Genomic DNA, 22,280 nt, shown 5'->3' on the forward strand with positions numbered 1-22,280 from the left:
ATACATATGTGCAGTGCACGAGGAACTTTGGGTAAAGAGTGGGGAGCGTTGCTTTATTTTATTTCCTTTTATAAAATGATTATATATTTTGGGGTGTTACAATTATAATAAATGAAAATTTTATATAATAATTATTACAATGAATATGACTTTGAGATGTGATTGTTAATAAATAAATAAATATTAATATTATATTTATAAAACTGAATGTTACATCGAATGAAAATTTTATATAATAATTATTGTGATGAATATGACTTTGAGATGTGATAATTAATAAATAAATATTAATATTTTATTTATAAAAGTGAATGTTACATTGATGACATTAATTAATATTAATTTTTTTATTAATTGTCTCATTAGTCCACTCTTAAGTGACTCGGTACACTAACTACAATACATGATAATTCTGCAATCGCACTTAAGAGCATAATAACTCAATCACTACCACGATTTGAATGTGACTTGATCCACGAGAATATATTAAAAAAATATGGTATTACAAATCCAACAAAACTAAATGAAGATTTTATATAATAATTATTACAATGAAGATGAGTTTGAAATGTGATGGTCAATGAAAATAAATATTAATGTTATATTTATAAAAAAAAATGTTACATCAATGAAATTAATTGATACTAACTAATAGTTTAATTCTAAGAGTGTTTTTAATGTATAAATATGGAAGAACCAACTTCTTGTGAGTTCATATCTCAAACAATCTACAAGAGAAAGGTTTGAAAATTGAAAGGTTTTGATGGGAGAAAAAATGTCAAAGAAGTTGGGTGTGATGATGGTGTTAACAATCTTGGTTGTCTTAGCCATGGAGGCTCATCATGTGGAATGCAACAACTTTATGATCCCAATGTACCCTTGTGATCCTCTTTCTTGCCTTACCCGGTGCGAGGAAGTTAGGGAGAACAAGTTCAAGGGTTCTCATTGTGAGAATAACCCAGAGGGTTCATTTTGCGTTTGCACATGAATTCAAATCATTATCTAATACTTTGCTTTATTATATAATATATGAATAAAAAAATGGTTTATTTTTTATTTTCTGCTTAATTTATTTTTATTATTCATAAAAAATTCAAGTTCTTTTCTTTTTAAATGTATTATTATCTGATCGCTCTTCTCCATAATATAATTTATAAACGTTATAATTATCTAAACTTCAATGTATGAAATGATTATAGTGTTTCATCTTTAGGATTTAAGGGATTATATTTGGGTCATAAATTCAAATTTCTTTAAAACTCTTAGGTTTATAAACATCAATTTCTTTTAATTTATTAAGACTTTTTAAGAATAAAATTGTGACAAAAAGACTGTAAATGATTCATCAAAAATATATTTAGCACAAACATATAACCATAATTTATTGGTGTGATTTATTACTCTGATTTATTATGAAATAATTATGAAATAGAAACATTGAATTGTTGTATTAAGAATATTATGGTATGCATAATATATGTTAGTAAGAGGAATCAGAATATTAAGATAAGAAGTAAAATTCATTAATAAAATCATCGATTAAGAAGGATGAAGAATGTTAAATTATAGGTTCACAAAATTATGAATAAAGCACTAACAAATAACTTATCAAGTTCATTGTTGTTCTTCACCCAAATGAAAAACATCAATAATACCTAAAACAATATGTTAATTACAAATAATTAAAATCTAATAAATAAATCAAATTTATTTATTTTTTTTACTAATTTTAAACTAAAGAGTAAATTTTTAATTTTACCTTTTTATTAATTAAAAAAATACAATTTTATACATTACTTAAAAACTTTTACATTTTCTTTCTTTTCACTATATTTACCTTAATTTAAACAATTTCCCTTTTTTATTTATTTTATTCAAATCCACTCCTTAATCTAATGTGCTCAATATCAAACAATTTAACTTCAGAGGTAGTTACTTATTTACCACTTCAAAATTCCAACCAAGGCATCATTTTGGGTAATAACAAATCGTAATTTAAATCTTACTATATTTGTTTTATTTACAATAACTTTCATCTATCGATTTTGAGAGAAAAAAAAACACTTATATAATTAATATATTTTAAATATTTACTAAACTCAAGTTTAGTAGTCAAAAGGTCGAGTTTATAAAAGTTCCTCGAGTTATAAATTAGGTAAAACGTAGATACACGAAAACAACCACGTTGATTTGAGCAAACTACAACTAAAAATACACAATTCCTGGGTTACAACAAATGGTTGTAACTTGTGAGGCAACAAAATCAATGTGAAAACTTCAGTCCTACATCGAATGAAGATTCACATGAGAAACATAGTTTCTAGACTCAGCGTTGCTCAAACGTGGATTGCACCCCATTCTGTTTCTTGTAGCTATATTACTGAAACCCATCAGGCCAATAAGCATGAAGCATCAGCTGTACACAAAGACATTAATGCATATGGGTTGGATTCAACCACTTTCCATGTTGCCTGCCACATGTTTGAAGAAATGTCTGGCCTAACTGTTGCTTCAGCAACGACCATAATTCAGGGTTTTGTTAAGCGCCACTGCTATGAAGATGCTATCCATCTTTTCTGTAAGATGTTGGCCTCAGAAATTAGACCCAATGAGTTCACATTTGGAACCGTGCTTAACTCCTCCACGTCACATGGAAATTTTATTGTTGGGAGGCAGCTTCATGCTTGTGCAATGAAGGTTGGCCTTAGTTGTCACGTATTTGTTGGTACTCCTCTTCTTGATTTGTATTTCAAGCTGAGTACTACAGAAGATGCCCAGAAGGCTTTCAGAGATACTCTACACCCTAATGTGGTGTCTTATACAACTCTAATTTGTGGGTATTTGAAGAGAGGGAGATTTGAAGAGGCTCTGCAGGTTTTCCATGAGATGCCTGAGAGGAATGTTGTCTCGTGGAATGCGATGGTTGGTGGGTGCAGCCAAACGGGTCATAATGAAGAAGCTGTGAATTTTTTTATTGGCATGCTTCGAGAAGGATTTATACCAAATGAATCTACTTTTCCGTGTGTGATTTGTGCAGCTGCAAATATAGCTTCCCTTGGAGTTGGGAAAAGTTTTCATGCATGCGCAATCAAGTTTTTGGGCAAGGTTGATCAGTTTGTTGGTAATTCTCTTATCAGCTTTTATGCAAAGTGCGGAAGCATGGACGACAGCCTGCTAATGTTTGACAAGCTTTTTAAAAGGAACATAGTTTCGTGGAATGCCGTGATATGTGGTTATGCACAGAATGGAAGGGGTGTTGAAGCGATAAGCTTCTTTGAAAGAATGGGTTTTGAAGGATATAAACCTAATGATGTTACCCTTCTCGGGTTACTCTGGGCTTGTAATCATGCAGGACTTGTTGATGAGGGCTACTCTTATTTCAATCGGGCCAGGCTTGAGAGTCCCAATTTACTAAAGCCCGAGCATTATGCTTGCATGGTTAACTTGCTTGCTCGCTCTGGACGATTTGCAGAAGCTGAGGATTTTCTTCAGAGCGTGCCTTTTGACCCTGGACTTGGATTTTGGAAGGCATTGCTTGGGGGATGTCAAATCCACTCTAACAAGGAGTTGGGAGAGCTTGCAGCAAGAAAGATTTTGTCTTTAGATCCAGAAGATGTATCGTCCTATGTGATGTTGTCAAATGCTCATTCTGCAGCAGGTAAGTGGTCAGACGTCGCAACCGTAAGGACTGAAATGAAGGAAAAGGGGATGAAAAGGATTCCAGGTAGCAGTTGGATTGAAGTTAGAGGCAAAGCTCATGTCTTTCTTACTGCAGACCATAATCATGATAGAAACTATGAAACTAATTTGCTTTTACATTTTTTCTGTGAGCATTTGAGAGAAAGTGAAGATTCAGATTTGTTCAACATTTATTGGCATCTCAGTTCGTAAGTAATGGGCTAAGTTCTGTCTTATATACTATACTGCATTGGTTAATTAATACCCTTTTCAATTTTAAAAAGGCTTGAATATTGTTTCGTTTCAAAACCTATAACCAATGCTAAGGGATGGCAGAGCTTATGACGCTTTGTACATAAAACGTATCTTCAACCTCTCATGCTAACTTACATGATTTTAGGTCACATTTAAATCCTCAGGTTTAGCTGCTAAATATGCAGTGAGATTTCAGCTTTGGCAATTTTCTGTATTTATGTATGTGCTAGAATGTGCTTCACATGACTGCCTTCTTAAATCTTATTTGTCCTCCAGCTAACATGGTAAAACACTTCTCTTAAGCATTTTACGATTTCACATAGGTTGCTTATGGTATATCATAATTTTTTGTTGTTAACACAGTATATGGGAAGGAAATAGAATGGTTAGGCTTAAATATGGTATAGCAGAAATTTTGTTGTTAACACAGAATATAGGAAGGACATGGAATGATTAGGCTTAAATGTGGTTTCATATATATAAATCCAAGATACACATACCAATTTGTACTTGGTAAGATCTTGCTTGTTTTAGCTAAACATTTTATGTAAAAATCATAATCATTTTGCTGCTCTTCATAGGAAACGGTTCACTGTTAATGGAAAGTTGTCTGATTTACATCATAAAAATGATATAGTATTCATCAACGTAGAAGAAATGGACTTATTCTTGTTGCCATGGCGCATGTTTATTTTACAATTAAATACATTTTGGCTTCCTGAAAATTTGGTCTAACTGAATTTTAGTTCAATAGACGGAGCACCAAATTGAAAACCTTACCCTCAACCACGCCACATATTTAAAAGCATACACTTCACACCCCTTGGAGAGTTAGAAACGTTGGCACTAATACTCTTTAGTCAAAGCTACCAACAAAAGAAGCCATCTGCCATACTTTATAAATATTGTATTCTAAAACCAGAGATTGAATGAATCAGTCCATAAATGATGCATAGCTCTTCATCACATTTAATAGGTTCTCTATTTGCTTTTGTTGGTTTAATTATTAAGTAAAGAATAATACTATAATGCATAAAAGTTAACTGCACGTTGTCCTTCTATGACTTTAGTAATTTATGTTCACACTGCATAAAATTTTGTTGTTAATTCCTCGTGATTTGATACATGTAATATTATGTCATAACTTCATATCGGTTGGGAGCGGATGGTTCCAAGATGTCTCGGTATCCAGTACCGACCGACATGTTTAAAGGATGATTAACAAGACTAAGCCATAAGGAAAATTAGGTAATACACCATTAATCATAATTAACGTGTTATTCTTGGTCCAACAATAATAAGACTCATCAAATTCATATAAATAGGCATAACAACTAAGATAAAGGTATGTCATTATTACGCATTTATTGTACTAAATACTGAACACTTACTTGAGCGTCAGAGCACCTTTTGCAGGTGTCCTTTCCACTGAGAACCGAAGGTAAAGAGCAAAGAGTGAAGGAAAGAAGCAGAGTCCATCTGAAGCAAAGGAGTTAATTGTTCAATCAGTAAAGATTCTTTCAGTCCCTCTATACAATAAGAGTTAGATTAACATATTACTTTGGTGAGAGAAAGATAAACAACATCTATTCAATTCCCCAATGATGGAAAATGACATAATATTACATGTATACAAGATTTTGTGGAGGGGAACAAAATTATTTTAGTGGTCTCTAGGTTCCAAAAGAAACTAGTTTCTGTCACTCCCATCCTCCATTTTGAGAAAAAGAAAATAAAAGGAATAAACACCATTTTTTCATGACTTCTTTATTTGGGGAGAGTTCATAGTTTTCACACATTTGACTTTTGGCACTTGACAAGAGGGGTCTACGTTATCTTATGGATAAGCCGCATTATAAATTGTGCCATTTGCATGTTTGAAACTATTTGACAATTTGACACAGTATAACTTTCCCTGCCAATTCAAACCTTGTGCACATAAATTTATTACAATTATATCATTTCATTTCCCTCGAATTCTACATATAACTTTTGTTATCTTTCTAAAAAAGTGAAAAGGACTGTTAAATAGATTCCATGAAAATAGGAGTAAGGGAAAATTAAGGGGAATAAATAGGATTGAAATTTTAAAAGGATATTTTTAACATAAAATTTTTAAAAGACTATGTAAAAGTGTAATGAATTATTAGATTGTCTTTAGACTTTTACTATTATGATTTTAATTTATTTATATGACAACAATTTCAAAGATAGGACATTTTGGATATATAAAATTTTAAAAAACTTTATCAATTTTTAGAAAATATTAAGATTTTACTAAAGTTGATGTCAAATCAATATAATTTTTTAATCCTTTAATAGTTAATTAATTATAACTTTATATCCTTCTATATGAATCTTCTATGTATTAGCAATTTAATTTTCTCGTTTCTGTTATTAGATTTGAACAATATATGTACAATGGTGGTCTTTATTTTTAAGATAATACTGAAGATAAAGATTTTTATATTGATTTAGTTTAATTTCATCATAACGATATCATACGTTATGTTGCCTTCAATTAGAGGAGGAAAAGTTTAAAATTCATCTTAAACAAAAATTTAGCTAATTTGTATATTTTTTTTAACATCAGGAGGGTTGTTATTAGTTACAAAAATCTTTAAAAACTTATTTCTAGCAATTTAATTGAATACCATAAGAGCATTTACATCATTTAAAAAATTTAATTGAATACTATAAAGTCATTTTTATAAAAAAAAAAATCCTGTAAAATCCTAATCCAATACGTCTGCTGAAATAAATTTTTGCACTTCAACTTTTAGTTAAATTAAATGAGTAAATACAATAAGAGAATTTATCAAAAAAATTAATTCGTTTTACTTTCTTAGTTTTTTATTTATTTTATAAACACTTTTGCAAAAGTTTATTCAAACAATACATTATTTTTCTACAAATGGTCATGACCGTATAAATATTTTTTATTAAGTTTAATCTTTTTTATTCATAAATGAAGAAACATTTAAACGCATTTATGCTTTCAACATATTAAATACAACAACTTTTTGGTATTCACTTTATAAAGAAACAAAATAATAATGATAAAAGATATAATTATATTTTGGTCCTCAAATTAAAATAAATTTAATTATAATCCCTTAAATTAAAAAAAAATATAGTTTAGTCTTTCAAATTTGAAAAAAAAATATGAATTTAAAACTTGGAATTATTGTTTGCTAACTAGAAGCAGTTTTTCAAAATATTTTAGTCCCTCAAATTTCATATTTAAAAATAAAATAAGTGTTTTCTTTAATTTGAGACAACATTTTTTAAATTTAAATTTTTAAACCCAATTTACTTCAAAATTTATTAACTAAAGGCATAATTAGATCTTAATATGATAAGGTAGGACAATACAAAAAGAGAAAACCTAAATATTAAAGATACCTATTAATGTTGTTCTCCTATAGTTTTAGTAACATGGGATGCTTTTAGTACAATAATAAAAGTTCAAATGTGTGAGGAACAACATTTATGATACCTATGGTACTATATGTAAGTTTGTCCAATGCAGTATTATACACAACCATGTGTTGATGAAAACAAAATTAAAACAATATTTATAATTTATTTATTATACAATATCAATTACACAAAATTTAACATATATTATAAATATGAAAATATCCAAGTAAATATATTATAATAAACCAGAACATGACTCCAATTGTCCTAAAAGTACATAAAGTATAATTTCAAAACTTGAATTTGTGGAAAAGAACGTTAGGCCAAATTAGTTGAAGAGATAAAATAGCCGTTGTATCATGAAGAACTTCAGACATCAAACATCAAATAAGGACAAACTAAATAAACAGTTCAGGTGGTTCATCAGTAACACATGGGCACCAAACAAGATTTGAGTTGGTAAAAGTAATGAAAATTTTACATTTGATACACAAATGAATAGCATGTAAAATTTTGTTTACTTTCTGTGACTTCACAAAGACTAAGCCTTCACAAATTACATTACACAGCATAACTAAGCCTTCACAAAGACTCCCTCAACTATCGTGTGAAGATGAACTATGTAGCATTGCCTTCTCATCATCTCGCTTTGGCGGTAGAGGCATAATTCCATTCTGATCCTCAGCTTCAGAACTGGTGGATGGTTTTGCACCATTAGTAATCATATTTTTTAACCAAGCAGTTTGAAATCTTGGGGACCCTCCTCCTCTATTTGAATTGTTAGGGGACTCTGGACCATTCTTAACGTTGTTAGTAACATTATTCGTAACACCTAAGAGGAACCGGTATGCTACTTTACTTGCTGACACAATCTCGGTTTTAGCTTGCCGGAACTGCAATCACCAGGTATCATCAAAATATGTCAATACTAATAATAAGTAATAACTACTTCACTGAAGTGTTCAAGCCAAAAGAACAAGAGACAGGTTATGATGAGACAATTCCAACAAATAGTATGCACAAGACAATAACTTGGTCGATTATGAACTTTGTTTCTTACCCGTAATGCAGTGTTTCCAGCCACTTCCATAGCAGTATCGCCGGCATTCGCAAACCTATTAACCCAACCTGTCATGGAAGCTGTAAGAATACAAGGTCGAAGATGAAAAGTAAAGAACAGAAGCAATAATTCACCAGATGGATCATTGCTCAAGACATCTTCACTTTACATATAAATTTCAAATGAGAAGTGACAAATTATCTATCAACCCTAATATCCAATAACTCGCAGTTCCTTTGAGTGCACATCATTGCCTTGACTAAACCATCTTTCCTAATCCTAACTCCCTATTAATACATATATCTGCAATCCAAGAGCATTTATGCTTTTCAATATAAAATGTAAATTGAACTAAATAGATGTCTTCTGTATCTACACTGTAAAATTAATAAAAAAGGTGAATTGAACGGAACACGGCTTACAATAAGATAACAATCATATAACTATCTAATTTGAATAAAGTTTCCTCAAAGATAAGTATTATATTTTATCTGGGAGAAACAGTACTTCAAACACAAACTTTATTGGTAAACTCTAGCATACCGTCAGAAACGAGAAAATGAAAGAAAGAAAAACACAATTCATAAAGAATGTATTACAGAGGTGACTTCTGCAATACCCACAGAGCTAAGTCCATTTCCACACTACTAATAAAAAGCACAAGAACTAAATCCCATCGCTCAACTACCCATCTTAATTCAATAGGGATCACCAATTTCCACTTCTATTTCCCATTTGGCTCCACGGCAATAACTCCCTTATATGTTTTCTGTTATCTGACTTCCAAACCGAAGGCCCGTAACTAAGTTTCATGGGACTAACCAACTCCCGGGGTCTAACACATACCTTAGAATTTACATTATGTGTCCAAAATATGACTAGGTCCTCTTTTAGGGAAAAAAAATGAACACTATGTAAGTATCATTTTAGTTAGATATTTACCTGGAAGTTTAGGTACACCAAGCCTTTCACAGAATTCATCACAGAAGTGATTGCAGTTTTTGGCCAGCAGATCATATGAACTCCCTGGCCACTCTCTACTGAGTTCTCTTAGTATTTGATTCACCTTCAAACAGGGAAAGTTTGTTTTCCCAAGAACAATGGATTCACGATATGTATACATTGGATTCTTTCCAGAAGGGCAACTAAAAACTCCGGTTCCTTGATCACAGAATCCAAATGACCATTCATCCTCATCATAAACCTGTCACAGCAGAACAAACAATCTTACTATGTAACCACAAAATAAAATAAAATAAACAAGTCTACCATGTGTCAAGGAAACAAAAGTGTCAATGAAAAATAAAATTTGGGCCAAAAGATGTAAGCAAAAAACATGCGATAAACAACAAAAAAAAGAATATTGTGAGGGTAACAATTTCTGCTTAAGCTGGATGATAAAGAAAGCTGCATCACCATATTTCCCAAGTAGAAGTTGGTAAAAAAGAAGACGATTTTCCATCTCGCACTGACAGATAAGTTCCTTTACTTTAGCCATCGCAAACTGGGAGTGCCAGCCAAAGTAATAACTGAACGATGAAAAGAAATAATTGTATTCTTCATAATTTGAAAAGGTAAAGGGAAGTATATAACTACATATTACATACAAAATTAATAAAAATGTTTAGAACTTCCAGTTTTGGTTTACACAAATTTATGCTTGGAAAGTTGTAGGGTTGGGTGGTATCAGTGCCCAGAGTCATTGTCCCATTGGTTTCAGCATTAACCCCGCCTAAAAAACCGTGTCATACTTCCTCCTAAACTCCTCTAGAATACTGCAATTACACTTCCTTCTGTTAAAATAAAAATACTCAAACTAAGATTTCATATGACTGGATCAAGCCAGCATCCAGATATACCAAAATGACTAGTCCATGCCCGAATTAGAGTAAGAGATCCAAGAGATCCTAATGTCAGTCTGTTAATCGTGCCAAAAAATTATATCAACGATTTCCATTATAATAGAAAGACATACATACACAGTCACGTCTGTTGCAGCCATATCATACATCACACATACTAGCCCGAGTCCATATCTTAATTTTCTATCTTCACTTCAGCATGATTACTACTCTCACAACATAACAGTTAACTAGTTACCAACGACATCGGAACCTAAAAAACCACCTTAAACACTTATCTTCCATAAAAATCCAGGGCTGCCCCAACTTATACAATAAAGATAGAAACAACTAGAAGCAGCATCTAGTATATCTCTAACATACAAGATAACTTCTCAATCCAACAGCAAAAACACAAGCTGAAGAATGAAAAATATTTATAACTACACCATAGATATACCTGCTAAATAAAAACTCTAATCACAGCTTACATCACTGACAATCACTAAGGCACCAAGTTAATTGCTGTTTCTCAAATCTCAAATACACTGCTTCATGCAAACAACATCCAAACTAAATGAAATTCCAAAGCTAGCAGTAGAGTCCCACATTGGAGAAATACACTCACCCAATCAACATTTGCTTACACCAATCAAGTTCCCCATAACACACAAGCAAAACAAAACCTAGATCGAATCAAAAGTGAAACTCAAACAATAACAAACAGAACATGAATTTCTACAAGTTAGGTTAAGAACAAGACCTGCACGGCGCTGTGGAAGATGCCACCGAGACCAATCCCATCCTTGAAGATCTTGTTGATCTGAACAATGGTGTTGTTGGTTTTCTCCGATCCACTATTCGTCACATCGTATATATGCAGTACTACATCCGTCATCTTTCCCTTTCACACCAGCCACCCGCAACAACAACAAAACAAAACCCAAACTTTCCACAACCCCACTTCACCTTTCTCTCTCTAAACGCTATTCACCTATCTGGGTCTCTCTAAATAATTCGAGAATCAACAACAACAACGACAAGTGCAATAACGGGTGTTGTTGTTCCTCTCCCTCTTCGTAAATTGAACCGAGATTCGGCCTCGGGATCCTGGAAAACCCTCCAATTTCACCATCCAAATTTTCTCTTCAGAATAGAAAGATTTTCGGGTTTCTCTCGTGGATTTATTATATTCTAGAAGGAGGGAACACAACAAAGAGACTGTGTATGAGAGAGACCAAAGCTACAAAAATGAACAACAACAAAATCAGAAGGGAAAATAAAAGGAAAAGGGACTGTCGAAAAGACTCTTTTGCCCCTCTAAATTCATTAAATTATGGGAAACCCTATTTTCTTTACAGCTGGCTGCCACTGTGGGATGTGTTTGGTTAATGATCAGTGAGAGAGTTGGAATTTGTGGGCTCCATCAGTCATGCACGCCATTATTAACGGTCACACAAACGGGCCGCTGGTGACTCGAAATGACGAATTTACCCTCTCTTTCTTCAGTTACAAATTTCGAGTCCTTTGCCCTAATATAATGGACTGTTCCGTCAATTAAGGGATGGCGCAATGTGTGGATCCTTATATAAATAATAACAACAATAATTACTAATTATTAATGAAACATGTGTTTCGTATTTTTATTATATTAAATTTAATATATTAAAATTTAGATAATTTATTTCGTCATGTATTGATCAATATAAAAAATAAGATATTAAATACTATGATGAATTAATTTACATCTAAAATTAATTATTATTGCACTTTTATTATCTGTACTGATTTATAAAAAAAAAGTAAAATTAATTTATATATTTTTACGAATTACTCTTCCCTTTAAAAAATTTACTCAATTCATTACTATTTGTTAAACTTTAATATATGTTATTAGTTTCTTTTAATATCTTCAACGTCAAAATAAATACTCTAAAAACATAAGTTTACTCTAAAAAATCGAATTTTGATTAGAAATAATAATGGTGTGTATAGGTTTTCATGTAAAAAAACTCATACGTGTGTGTAAACTCTTGAATACTTATTGTAATAGTTACTCAAATTTATAAAAAAAATGTTTATTAAAATTCATGTATATTTGAAAAAACAACTAATATATATATATATATATACATATATATATATATACATATATATATATACATATATATATATATATACATATATATATACATATATACATATATATATACATATATATATACATATATATATATGTGTGTAATTACATTATTTCGTCATGTATTGATCAATATAAAAAATAAGATATTAAATACTATGATGAATTAATTTACATCTAAAATTAATTATTATTGCACTTTTATTATCTGTACTGATTTATAAAAAAAAAGTAAAATTAATTTATATATTTTTACGAATTACTCTTCCCTTTAAAAAATTTACTCAATTCATTACTATTTGTTAAACTTTAATATATGTTATTAGTTTCTTTTAATATCTTCAACGTCAAAATAAATACTCTAAAAACATAAGTTTACTCTAAAAAATCGAATTTTGATTAGAAATAATAATGGTGTGTATAGGTTTTCATGTAAAAAAACTCATACGTGTGTGTAAACTCTTGAATACTTATTGTAATAGTTACTCAAATTTATAAAAAAAATGTTTATTAAAATTCATGTATATTTGAAAAAACAACTAATATATATATATATATATATATATATATATATATATATACATATATATATATATATATATATATATGTATGTGTGTGTAATTACATCGATGTAATCACGAAGATGATATATTTACAATTAAAACTATTTGAAACTTCATTTATTTATTTATATATTCATTTTAATAAAAAAAAAGTAAAACATAAATCTAAAATATTAATTTGATTACAAATTAATGTATTTAATTATAACAGTATAAATTTAAATAAAATCTGTCTCTTTAAAATACAAATAAAAAAACTGCATTATGTAAAAACAAAACAAGATATAAAATAATTTCTTTTGGTATTTTTCTCTTTAACAATTTCACTTCGTTTTCGCAATATTAAGACCCTAATAAAATATTTCTTTATTTCGTTATATTATACCTTTAGTTGTTGACCATTTTAAAAAGAGTTAACAATTCGCTATTAATGAAGCGAGTAATATTTATTCATTAATTTTTAAAAATAATTAATTTAATATTTCCCCTTTGTGATAATTGCTTTTTTTTGGAAAGTTTAATCTATTGCATAATAGTTACATTATATTACGAGATAAAGATGTAATTGTATACAAACAACAACAAAGTTATTGCATTTTTCTCAATTTTATACAAATAATAGTAAAATTATTATATTAATAACCTATTATTGTAAATATATATAAAAAGAAAATCATGTAAATGGATTTCATGTAACTTCAATATACCCATGTAGAGTTGAATGCTGAGCAGGTAATTAATGTTGAAGATTCTGTGTAGTTAAACTTGGAATTCTCACACTTGTACTTAAGACCACTAAGAAGATAAATTTTAATTTTGGAATTTTTTTTAAAATATCTTACATCAATTAAAAATAAAAACATTTTATAATTAATAAAAATGATGTTTAATATATAAGTGAATGTAAATTTATTTTTATCTGTCAATTTTATAAAATTATATTAGATTTATAATTTACTTATTCATATTATGTAGAAAGTGAAAGTTTCTTGATCTTCTTAGGTCACCCAATTTTAGGTTTGTCAAAGCATATTTCATTGAGTTCATGGTTTATTCTTTTAACTTGTAATCCATGCAATAAAGAAAATACCAAATGTAATGTAATAGGGACATGAAATTTTGCTCCACCAAAATTTTGAGTTGATAAATGATTGTCCAATTTAACATGGGTTCCTGTTCTTTCCAAATAAAGTGTGTAGATTAAGAGCATTTCACGTTTGGGAGACTTCTTTTCCCAAAACTTGAGCTAATTTCAGAAAAAAGCTTGTTTTTATGATAAGCAACGTGTCTGTTACAAAGAGTTTGAAAAGGTTGGACATGCACCCAAACATGCCATTATATAATTGAACCAAACTCATTCTTAGGCATGACACAACTTTTTCTTCAGAGACTTCTAGTGACGTGCCCACTTGTAATGTCTTGTCACCATATTCAGAGTATCTAATTTCCATGTATAAGAACAACACAGGTTCCATCAGACAAATAAATTTTTATTGCTCAAGAAGCAGTAAGAAGCACAGAGAAACATGTCTCAAATAAACAAGTGGACCACGGCATTGCAAACTACTGTTGCCTCCACATTGCAAAAGCCAGCAGCAATGCGCACAGTGTATTTGAGCTCAGAAGTTCATACAGAGAATAACCTCTTGAGAGGTGGCAAAGGCAAAAATGGTGGAAGCCAATTTTGTTCATGTGGGTGGTCCTACTTGATTTGGAATCTTATTTTTAATAGGTTGGACCTTTGATTGCGGGTAATAGTAATTCATGTAGCCATTTGTGTGTGTTTGTGTAAATTCTTCCATGCATCATTTCAACCTTATCTGAAAAGATCCTTCTCCTTCTGTAGAATAGTAGTGGAGTGAGAAGAAAATGTGAGCAGGGCTATTACTTCAACAAAATCTAGAATTGAGTAAGTATTCTTTGACCCTTTTACCTGAAAAGGAGATTCTACATATTCTTCAAGTGAAATACACAGGCGGTTGTTGAATGAGTTCGATTGATCTGATCTGACAAATGTGAACATGTTCTTTAGCTGGTACATATCTTCTCATATATTCTTTCTCGACAAATATTCGGGAAAAAAGAACAAGAAATGACACAATAGCACGTGAAATGTAGATGCAGCTTTGAGGTATATATTCCTATAAAAGAGTCTGGTTGGATGAACCTACAGCATCTCTTAGGAAATAACTTACTTGAGTTACAACTGATCCGTAAAACACAAGAATGGATTGTATTTTCATGATTATCTGGGAAGGTAGCCTTGAAAACAGTTTCTTTTACACAGACAATAGAAATTCATTCCATCGCCACATTATCATATTAATTACAATGATGTGTCAGTGTCAGTATGATGAATTCTCATAGAATGCTTCTGTAAAAAATATGGCCATTAAGTTTAGCATTTGATCTTTGTTACCCTCATTCATCCAAATAGAAGTTAAATTTCAAACACAAAAAAGGTGGATTTTCAAGCATTTTCTCTGCTTCAAGCTGAAATCCATGAGGGAGTGTGTTAAGTTTAAAAACCATTCATGTGCTTTTGCATTATCCTGGTCAGAGGATAAAACAATGACACAAGATTGCCTACTTATCCTCTCACAATGGTGAAAGCAATATATATGAAGAACATGGTGCATTTTATTTTCTCAAATGAGTTCATAACAGGCCAAAATAAGTAAATAACAGAATTTTTTAACTACGATAACTATTTTACTTCATGCAGCATCATTAAGATCAACTTCATTTGTCAAATAAAAATTAATAATTGGATAAACTTATAAACATGCAACTTATACCTAATTCATCTCTTCATAAAAACAGAACGGTTACATAACATTTGCATCCCTTCAATGCCAGACATCATGAAAATAAAGATTATGCAAATATACGTCAGAAACTATGAATGAGTCTTGCTTATCACTGCCTTCCATATGCAAATGTTAATATTGGTATGGGTGCAGTTTTCTTTAACAGAAGAAAAATTATACAGAAAAGAATTATCAAAGCACGGGTACACCGTGGTACCTCTATTTCCATGTGAGCCTTTCTATACATGATCAAGTGTTGCCTCTATTTGCATAACATTTCTATCTCTATCTACCTTCACTCTTCATTAGTTGAGAAAAAACTTCAGTGGCGCTTATGTCTGAATAACCATTATCATTATCTCCCTCTCTTCTTATGTTGGTAGAAGGACTCCCAGGAGTTATTGTAGTTGTCACATTCAATGTTTCCTGAGCACTGCTATCATCATATGGCTCCTCTTCTTGGTCACTTTCTTGGAGCTGAAGTGCATATTCCAAATTCCACAATACAGCACCTATAGTTGGCCTATCAACACCATATTCAGCCAAACATTTCTCTGCTGTTTCACCAAATTTCTTCAACGAGCTTTGCTTTATCTTCCCAACAAGATAAGGATCAATAATATGTTCCAGCATTCCTTTTTTCTGCCATTCAAGTACCCATTCGGCTAAGTTCACTTGTTCCCTGTCAAGTTGTGGATCAACAGCAGATCTGGCACAGAGAACCTCAAAAAGCACAACCCCAAATGAGTAAACATCTGACTTATCCGTAAGCTGCTGCCTTCGGAAATACTCCGGATCAAGATAACCGAAACTTCCTTTCACACCAGTACTCACATGGGTTTCATCGAGACAAGGTCCTGATCTTGAAAGACCAAAATCAGCAACCTTGGCGACATAGTTTTCATCCAGCAAAATATTGGTTGATTTGATGTCACGGTGTATGATTCCTTGCGCGAAACCGGTGTGTAGATAGTGGAGACCTCTAGCAGCACCAATGCATATCTCAAGCCGCTGCTTCCAAGACAAAGGTGCATGTCCTGCTGACCCATATAGATGCTTTTTGAGTGGACCCTTTTCAACATACTCATAAACTAGTATCATCTCTGAATTTTCTTCACAATATCCAACTAGTGAAACAAGATGGCGATGGCGAATTTTGGATAAGATTGTTATTTCAGTCTGGAATTCTGGAAGGCCTTGTCTTGATCCAGGCATGCCTCTCTTCACTGCAACCTTCACATTGTCTTTGAGCACTCCTTTGTAAACCATACCAAACCCACCAGATCCTATAATTAGACTCCTATCAAAATTATTTGTGGCTAATTGTATATCAGCAAAAGGGATTCTCAATCCAAAATAACCATAAGAACCAGGAGAGGGAAAAGCTGTTCCTTCAGACATTCTACTAAGTGAACTCCCTCCAAACACACGTAAAGGCGTCCATCCTACACTTTCCATTGTTCTTTGTTTTGGTTTCTTTTTCTTCTTCTTCTTCCTGCATTTGAGAGCAAGCACAAAAGCAGATATAACTAAAAGCAAAACAACAGTACCACCACCAGCAATTGAACCCACCAATATCCACAACCTCTTCTTCCCAGGAACAACACGTGAGTCCACAACATTCACCAGCTTCATTATCTCTGCCCCATTCAAAATGGCATTCATCCCCCTAGAAGCGCTCAGTTCAGAAGGGCCAACACTTATTCGCATAACACCTGAATCATCAGAATCTGCAACAAAATCTACATAGACCGGAGATGCAAGCACGTGGACTGTAAGAGATGACAAATCCAGATCCTTGTATGCAGAATACCCGTTGATATACACATCAAAGTAGAGCAAATTAAGAACAGGACTAACAATATCACAGAAATGCAACCGAACTAAGTGTCGAACACCACCTGGAGCCACTGGAAAATCCCAGGTTATGTTGAACTGTGAGGCTATAATGGTGTGATCCTTATCCATTTCCTGAGCAGTCATATAAACACTATCTGGCGCGATCTCCCGAGTGGCGCCTCCTTTCTGGTAATTTGGTGTGTGAGTGCTCACCACTGGCTTAGCAGCATCCTTAGAAACCAGAAATTCCTCATCAGGAATCCATGTCCTCCAAAGGGTGTCATTAAAAGCAGTTACTTTCACACCCCCAACATTAATCCTATGGACAGTTTCCAAAACCTGGGATGAAAGGTTCTTGTACTCTACCACACCAAAAGGACCAACCAACCTAGTTCCATAATCTAAAACAAAATCAACAGGAGCAGTAAACACCTCCATAGCATTGACAAAGGCAAAACCTGAATTGCCTTCAGGTCTAAACACTATTTCAAGCAAATTTGACTCTATCTTCAGAATAAACTCCTTAAACAGCACACCATTACTTGGCTTGAAATTTGTAAGCACCAAATTACCATCAACCAAGACACTGAAGTTAGCAGATTTTGGATCAAACCCTTGAGCCTTAAAAGGTGAGAAATGAAAACGAACCAAGTGGGTGCCATGCTTCTTCATGTTGAACCTGTAGCTTCCTGTGCTGGGAAAAACTCTTGCAGTGTGATACAAAATGGGCAAATCTGGAGGAGGGTTTTGGTTGGTGAGAGAAATGGATTTGTCACCAGAGAGAAAACTTGAGCCTTGGTTGGTGGAATCACCCGTGAAGACGCGGTTGAAGAGAGAAGCATTGTTCTGTGACCCACAGCTAAGAAGGTAGTTATCTATGGGAGTGAAAGAGGATGAACAAGGAATGCAAAGGAGAAGAATGAGATGTATAATTAGCTTTTGAGTCTTCATGGAAAAATGAGGATATGATCCTTGGGGAATTTGAAGCTCACATGGAAGTAGAAACTATGAAAGATTTGCAGTGAAGGCTTATATAGAAAGTAGAGAGACAATAAATTCACATCAATTTTGGTCACTCATTAAGTCAAGGGGTTGCCACTACTTTTCATTTTCTTAATGGTTGTGTTTAAAAAGCAACATTTGTGAATGTATCACACAAAATGTGTTCTGGCTTGGACTAACTGTACTAGATTGAGTAGATTCAGTTTGGTTCGATTCTGGTCTAGATTTAGTAGGTCTTTTGTGAAGTAATAAAATGCAGAAAACCAGAGAATGGTAACATACTTTATATGCAATTAAAAGATACTAGATCGTTTGCTTTTGCCAAACTGAAATGCAGTTTTTTGCTGTGCACCTTTACAATTGTAAGAATGGTTTATCTCAGACTAAATATATACAAAAATATTAAACTGAATCAAATATAAAACTTCAAATTTTAGAGCACATTAATGTAAATGCTTATTAATTTTTAGTTGTTCAACTTCTCTGCCTATGCTAAAAAAGTGCATGACATTTTGTAGAATGTAAATGTTAATTTCCAAGAAGTAACCACCTTCCACATGGCATATTGTAGGAGTAAACATTGGAAGAAAGATAAACACTGGCACACTACCAAAAAGCTGTTAGTGGAAGTGGTTTGTGGTACTTAAATTCCTTATTTCTGATTTGGAATTCAATCTTCTTTGGATATAGAAATATCACTTTATTTCAACAATAGTTGGATTCAGTAAAAGGTAAGGTATATAAGGAAGCTAACATAATTTTTTATTCATTCTATAAGTTTTCAAGTTTTCATTTCTTGAAGTTTTCTATCCATATCTTTTTACAGTATACCTCTGTTATACTGAATGTTCATTCAATTACTTTTATTGGCAAAGTGGTGGTAGGGCTTGTTTGGTTATAGTCTACTTAGTAATCATTAATGCTCCAGAGTCTAGTTTGGTTGGCATCTTTAATTGGTTGAAAATAAAGTTGACACAAATTTTGATTCCAACTAATTGGTTTGGCTGCCATCCACTACTATCTCATATTACAGTGAAGAAAAAATACATCACACTATATAAGCTAAAAGTACTTTTTTCAAACCAAAGTGATATAGCATTTGAATTCTTTATATGAAGTTTAAATTTTGATTTCTGGTTTGAAAGTAAAGTTGTATCTGAAAATATTACTTTATTTCAAAATAAAATAATGCTCTATGTTAAATAAAAGTCCCAAATACTTTTTGATATTAAAAAGTATTGTCAACTATTTTATGTATGAAGACGAACTTCTACACCATGATAAAAATGTCTTTGATGAAGAATTAAACAGGATTTAGTTTTAATAAATGACATCAATGTTATTTTTAGTTTTATAATAAATATTTCTTATATTAATTTAAATGAACTAATATGACCACTTTAAAAATAATAGTTAAGTAATTTATTGAATTAGAAAAATAATGTTAAATCAATCCACAATTTTTAAACTTTTTGTACAACTGCATAACATGATGACATATGCATGAGGAAAGCATAGCTAAGAATTAGTCATGTGTGCATAAAACATGCATGTGCGATTGTACATTCATTAAATGTGTTACTGCCACTGTTTCCTCAACAGGATAAACAACTAAAGAATGTGGATTGGTTCTATTTGGATGAAGAGTAATGCCACGATTTACGGAGTTAAGAAATGCATGAGATAGTAGAATGGATGGATGACAAAATTAAAAGTTCTCATTTATCCTTATATATGTACATCACTATAATAACTATATAATAACTATTTACATGTGAAATGAGTTCACACTCCTTGTGTGGGACGGTCCAATACGATCCGCATTTTGCAGACCAAACCCGGAACAGACTTATGCGCGATGGGCCAATCTGCATAGTCACCTCTAACTTTTTCTACAAATTCACTATACATGATATGAATCCACTAGCAAAGAAGAGATGATTCTTTGACATTCTATGGAATCAACTTGAGTTGGAGATAGCTTAGGCACTTTTAATAGAATTGGATCAAGGTTCTATGTTTCAAGAACTCACCAAAACTTGCACCAAACACCAAACTCACATGGAAGATCCGTCTATTGCCAATTGAACCGATTAAAATGTGTAAAAAGGCAAATGAACCGATTGAAACTCTTAAGAACACAATTGAACCGAACAGAATATGAAAAGAAGCTACTAAACTGAATTAAAACAGAAGCAAATGAAAATAGCCGAACAAAAGTGCAAGGAAAGGAAGATGAACCGAATAAAAGAAACTAAGACATGTTTAAGGAATTTCATATAAATATGGAGATGAAAGAAAGAAGAACTTATGGAGATGGATGCTTTGGTTTGATGATCACGCCACTTAGAGGATGAAGGTGAAAGAATATTTTATGTTTTATTCAATCTGTCCTTCATCTATAACAATGATACATATATATAACCATAGCATTAGAACCGTACAGATTCTTTTTCTAACATAACATCTGTAATTAAGACTAATTATAGACCCATTAATAGTGATTATATTCCTATAATTAAGTCTAATTATAGACTCATTAATAGTGATTATATTCCTGTAATTAAGTCTAATTAAGTCTAATAATGATTTTGTCCGGTAATATCCCCTCAAGTTGGAGCATGTAAGTCTTGAATGCCCAACTTGACCAAGATGGCTCCAAACTTTTTAGCACCGAGAGCTTTGGTGAAAAGGTGAGCTAGTTGTGTATGTGTGGGCACATAGGATGGAAGAAGGCGCTTGTGAAGGATTTCATCTCGAACAAGGTGGCAGTCAACTTCAATGTGTTTGGTGCGTTCGTGGAAGACCGGGTTTTTAGCAATGTGAAGTGCTGCTTGACTATCACAATAAAGACGAATTGGGTCAGGATGAGGAACATGTAGAGAAGCGAGAATGTCTTTAATCCACTTTAATTCTCGGGTGGTCTTAGCCATTGATCGATATTCAGCCTCAGCAGAGGAGGCAGAAACCGTTTGTTGTTTCTGGGTTTTCCAAGAGATTGGGGAAGTGCCGAGTTGAATAAACCATCCGGTGAGAGATTTCCGTGTCAGTGGACAACTTGCCCAATCAGAATCACACCACCCAAAGAGTTGTAAGTTGTTCTCTCGAGGTAGGAGTATTCCTTGTCCAGGATGCCCCTTTAAATATCGAACAACACGAAGAGCAGCTTGTCAATGCTCGGAGCGTGGATTTTGCATAAATTGAGATAAAGCTTGGACACTGTAGGCAAGGTCAGGTCGAGTGAAACACAGATAAATTAACCTCCCAACAAGTCTACGATAAGTAGCCGGGTCAGAAAGAAAAGAACCAGTAGCGGAGCTCAATTTGTGATTTTCTTCACATGGTGTAGTGGCGGGCTTTGCACCCAACAATCCGACTTCCGTAATGATATCTAAGGCATATTTCCTCTGACAAAGGAAGATTCCGTTGGGGGAGCGAGCAACTTCAACCCCCAGGAAGTACTTGAGGCGGCCTAAATCTTTCATATGAAAGCATTGATTTAAGTAGCCTTTAAAACATTGGATGGCAGTACCATTATTCCCTGCAATCACAAGATCATCAACGTAGACTAGCACAACCAACTGTATGTCATTATTATTGAGAGTAAACAGGGAATGATCCTTCGGGGATTGTTGGAAGCCGTAACGAGTGAGAGAAGAAGATAGTTT

At 32.5% G+C, this 22,280-nt stretch overlaps 3 protein-coding genes across 3 annotated transcripts; 1 reads left to right on the plus strand and 2 right to left on the minus strand.

Annotated features, from left to right (window-relative positions):
- Window positions 1–2,119: 2,119 nt before the first annotated feature.
- On the plus strand, window positions 2,120–3,987 carry LOC137837588 (Pentatricopeptide repeat (PPR) superfamily protein). Its single transcript, XM_068646615.2, has one exon. It carries the CDS (start codon window positions 2,293–2,295, stop codon window positions 3,889–3,891), a length of 1,599 nt encoding a protein of 532 aa, XP_068502716.1. The 5' UTR covers window positions 2,120–2,292; the 3' UTR covers window positions 3,892–3,987.
- Window positions 3,988–7,739: 3,752 nt separating this feature from the next.
- Window positions 7,740–11,553, minus strand: LOC137837589 (deSI-like protein At4g17486). The gene is made up of 4 exons (XM_068646616.2): window positions 11,021–11,553; window positions 9,359–9,620; window positions 8,417–8,484; window positions 7,740–8,249 (listed from the first exon to the last, which is right to left on the minus strand). The coding sequence occupies exons 1-4, from the start codon at window positions 11,153–11,155 to the stop codon at window positions 7,953–7,955; spliced, it is 762 nt and encodes a 253-aa protein (XP_068502717.1). The 5' UTR covers window positions 11,156–11,553; the 3' UTR covers window positions 7,740–7,952.
- A 2,658-nt stretch (window positions 11,554–14,211) lies between these two features.
- LOC137837590 (Protein kinase superfamily protein) lies at window positions 14,212–18,955 on the minus strand. The gene is made up of 3 exons (XM_068646617.2): window positions 15,989–18,955; window positions 14,895–14,967; window positions 14,212–14,801 (listed from the first exon to the last, which is right to left on the minus strand). Exon 1 carries the CDS (start codon window positions 18,559–18,561, stop codon window positions 16,057–16,059), a length of 2,505 nt encoding a protein of 834 aa, XP_068502718.2. The 5' UTR covers window positions 18,562–18,955; the 3' UTR covers window positions 14,212–14,801; window positions 14,895–14,967; window positions 15,989–16,056.
- Window positions 18,956–22,280: the final 3,325 nt, after the last annotated feature.

This window comes from Phaseolus vulgaris, chromosome 4 (genome assembly GCF_051622355.1).
Source record: "Phaseolus vulgaris cultivar YP4 chromosome 4, ASM5162235v1, whole genome shotgun sequence".
Classification (NCBI taxonomy): Eukaryota; Viridiplantae; Streptophyta; class Magnoliopsida; order Fabales; family Fabaceae; genus Phaseolus; species Phaseolus vulgaris.

What these genes read in the sequence shown, in the direction of transcription:
- LOC137837588 (XM_068646615.2), top strand. Translation starts at nt 2,293, where the DNA reads ATGAAGATTCACATGAGAAACATAGTTTCTAGACTCAGCGTTGCTCAA.
- LOC137837589 (XM_068646616.2), bottom strand. Translation starts at nt 11,155, where the DNA reads ATGACGGATGTAGTACTGCATATATACGATGTGACGAATAGTGGATCG. An exon ending in TCTTCCACAGCGCCGTGCAG is followed by an intron (nt 9,621 to 11,020) that starts GTCTTGTTCTTA and finishes CTGCTGTGACAG; the next exon opens with GTTTATGATGAGGATGAATG. An exon ending in TGGTGTACCTAAACTTCCAG is followed by an intron (nt 8,485 to 9,358) that starts GTAAATATCTAA and finishes CTTCCATGACAG; the next exon opens with GTTGGGTTAATAGGTTTGCG.
- LOC137837590 (XM_068646617.2), bottom strand. Translation starts at nt 18,561, where the DNA reads ATGAAGACTCAAAAGCTAATTATACATCTCATTCTTCTCCTTTGCATT.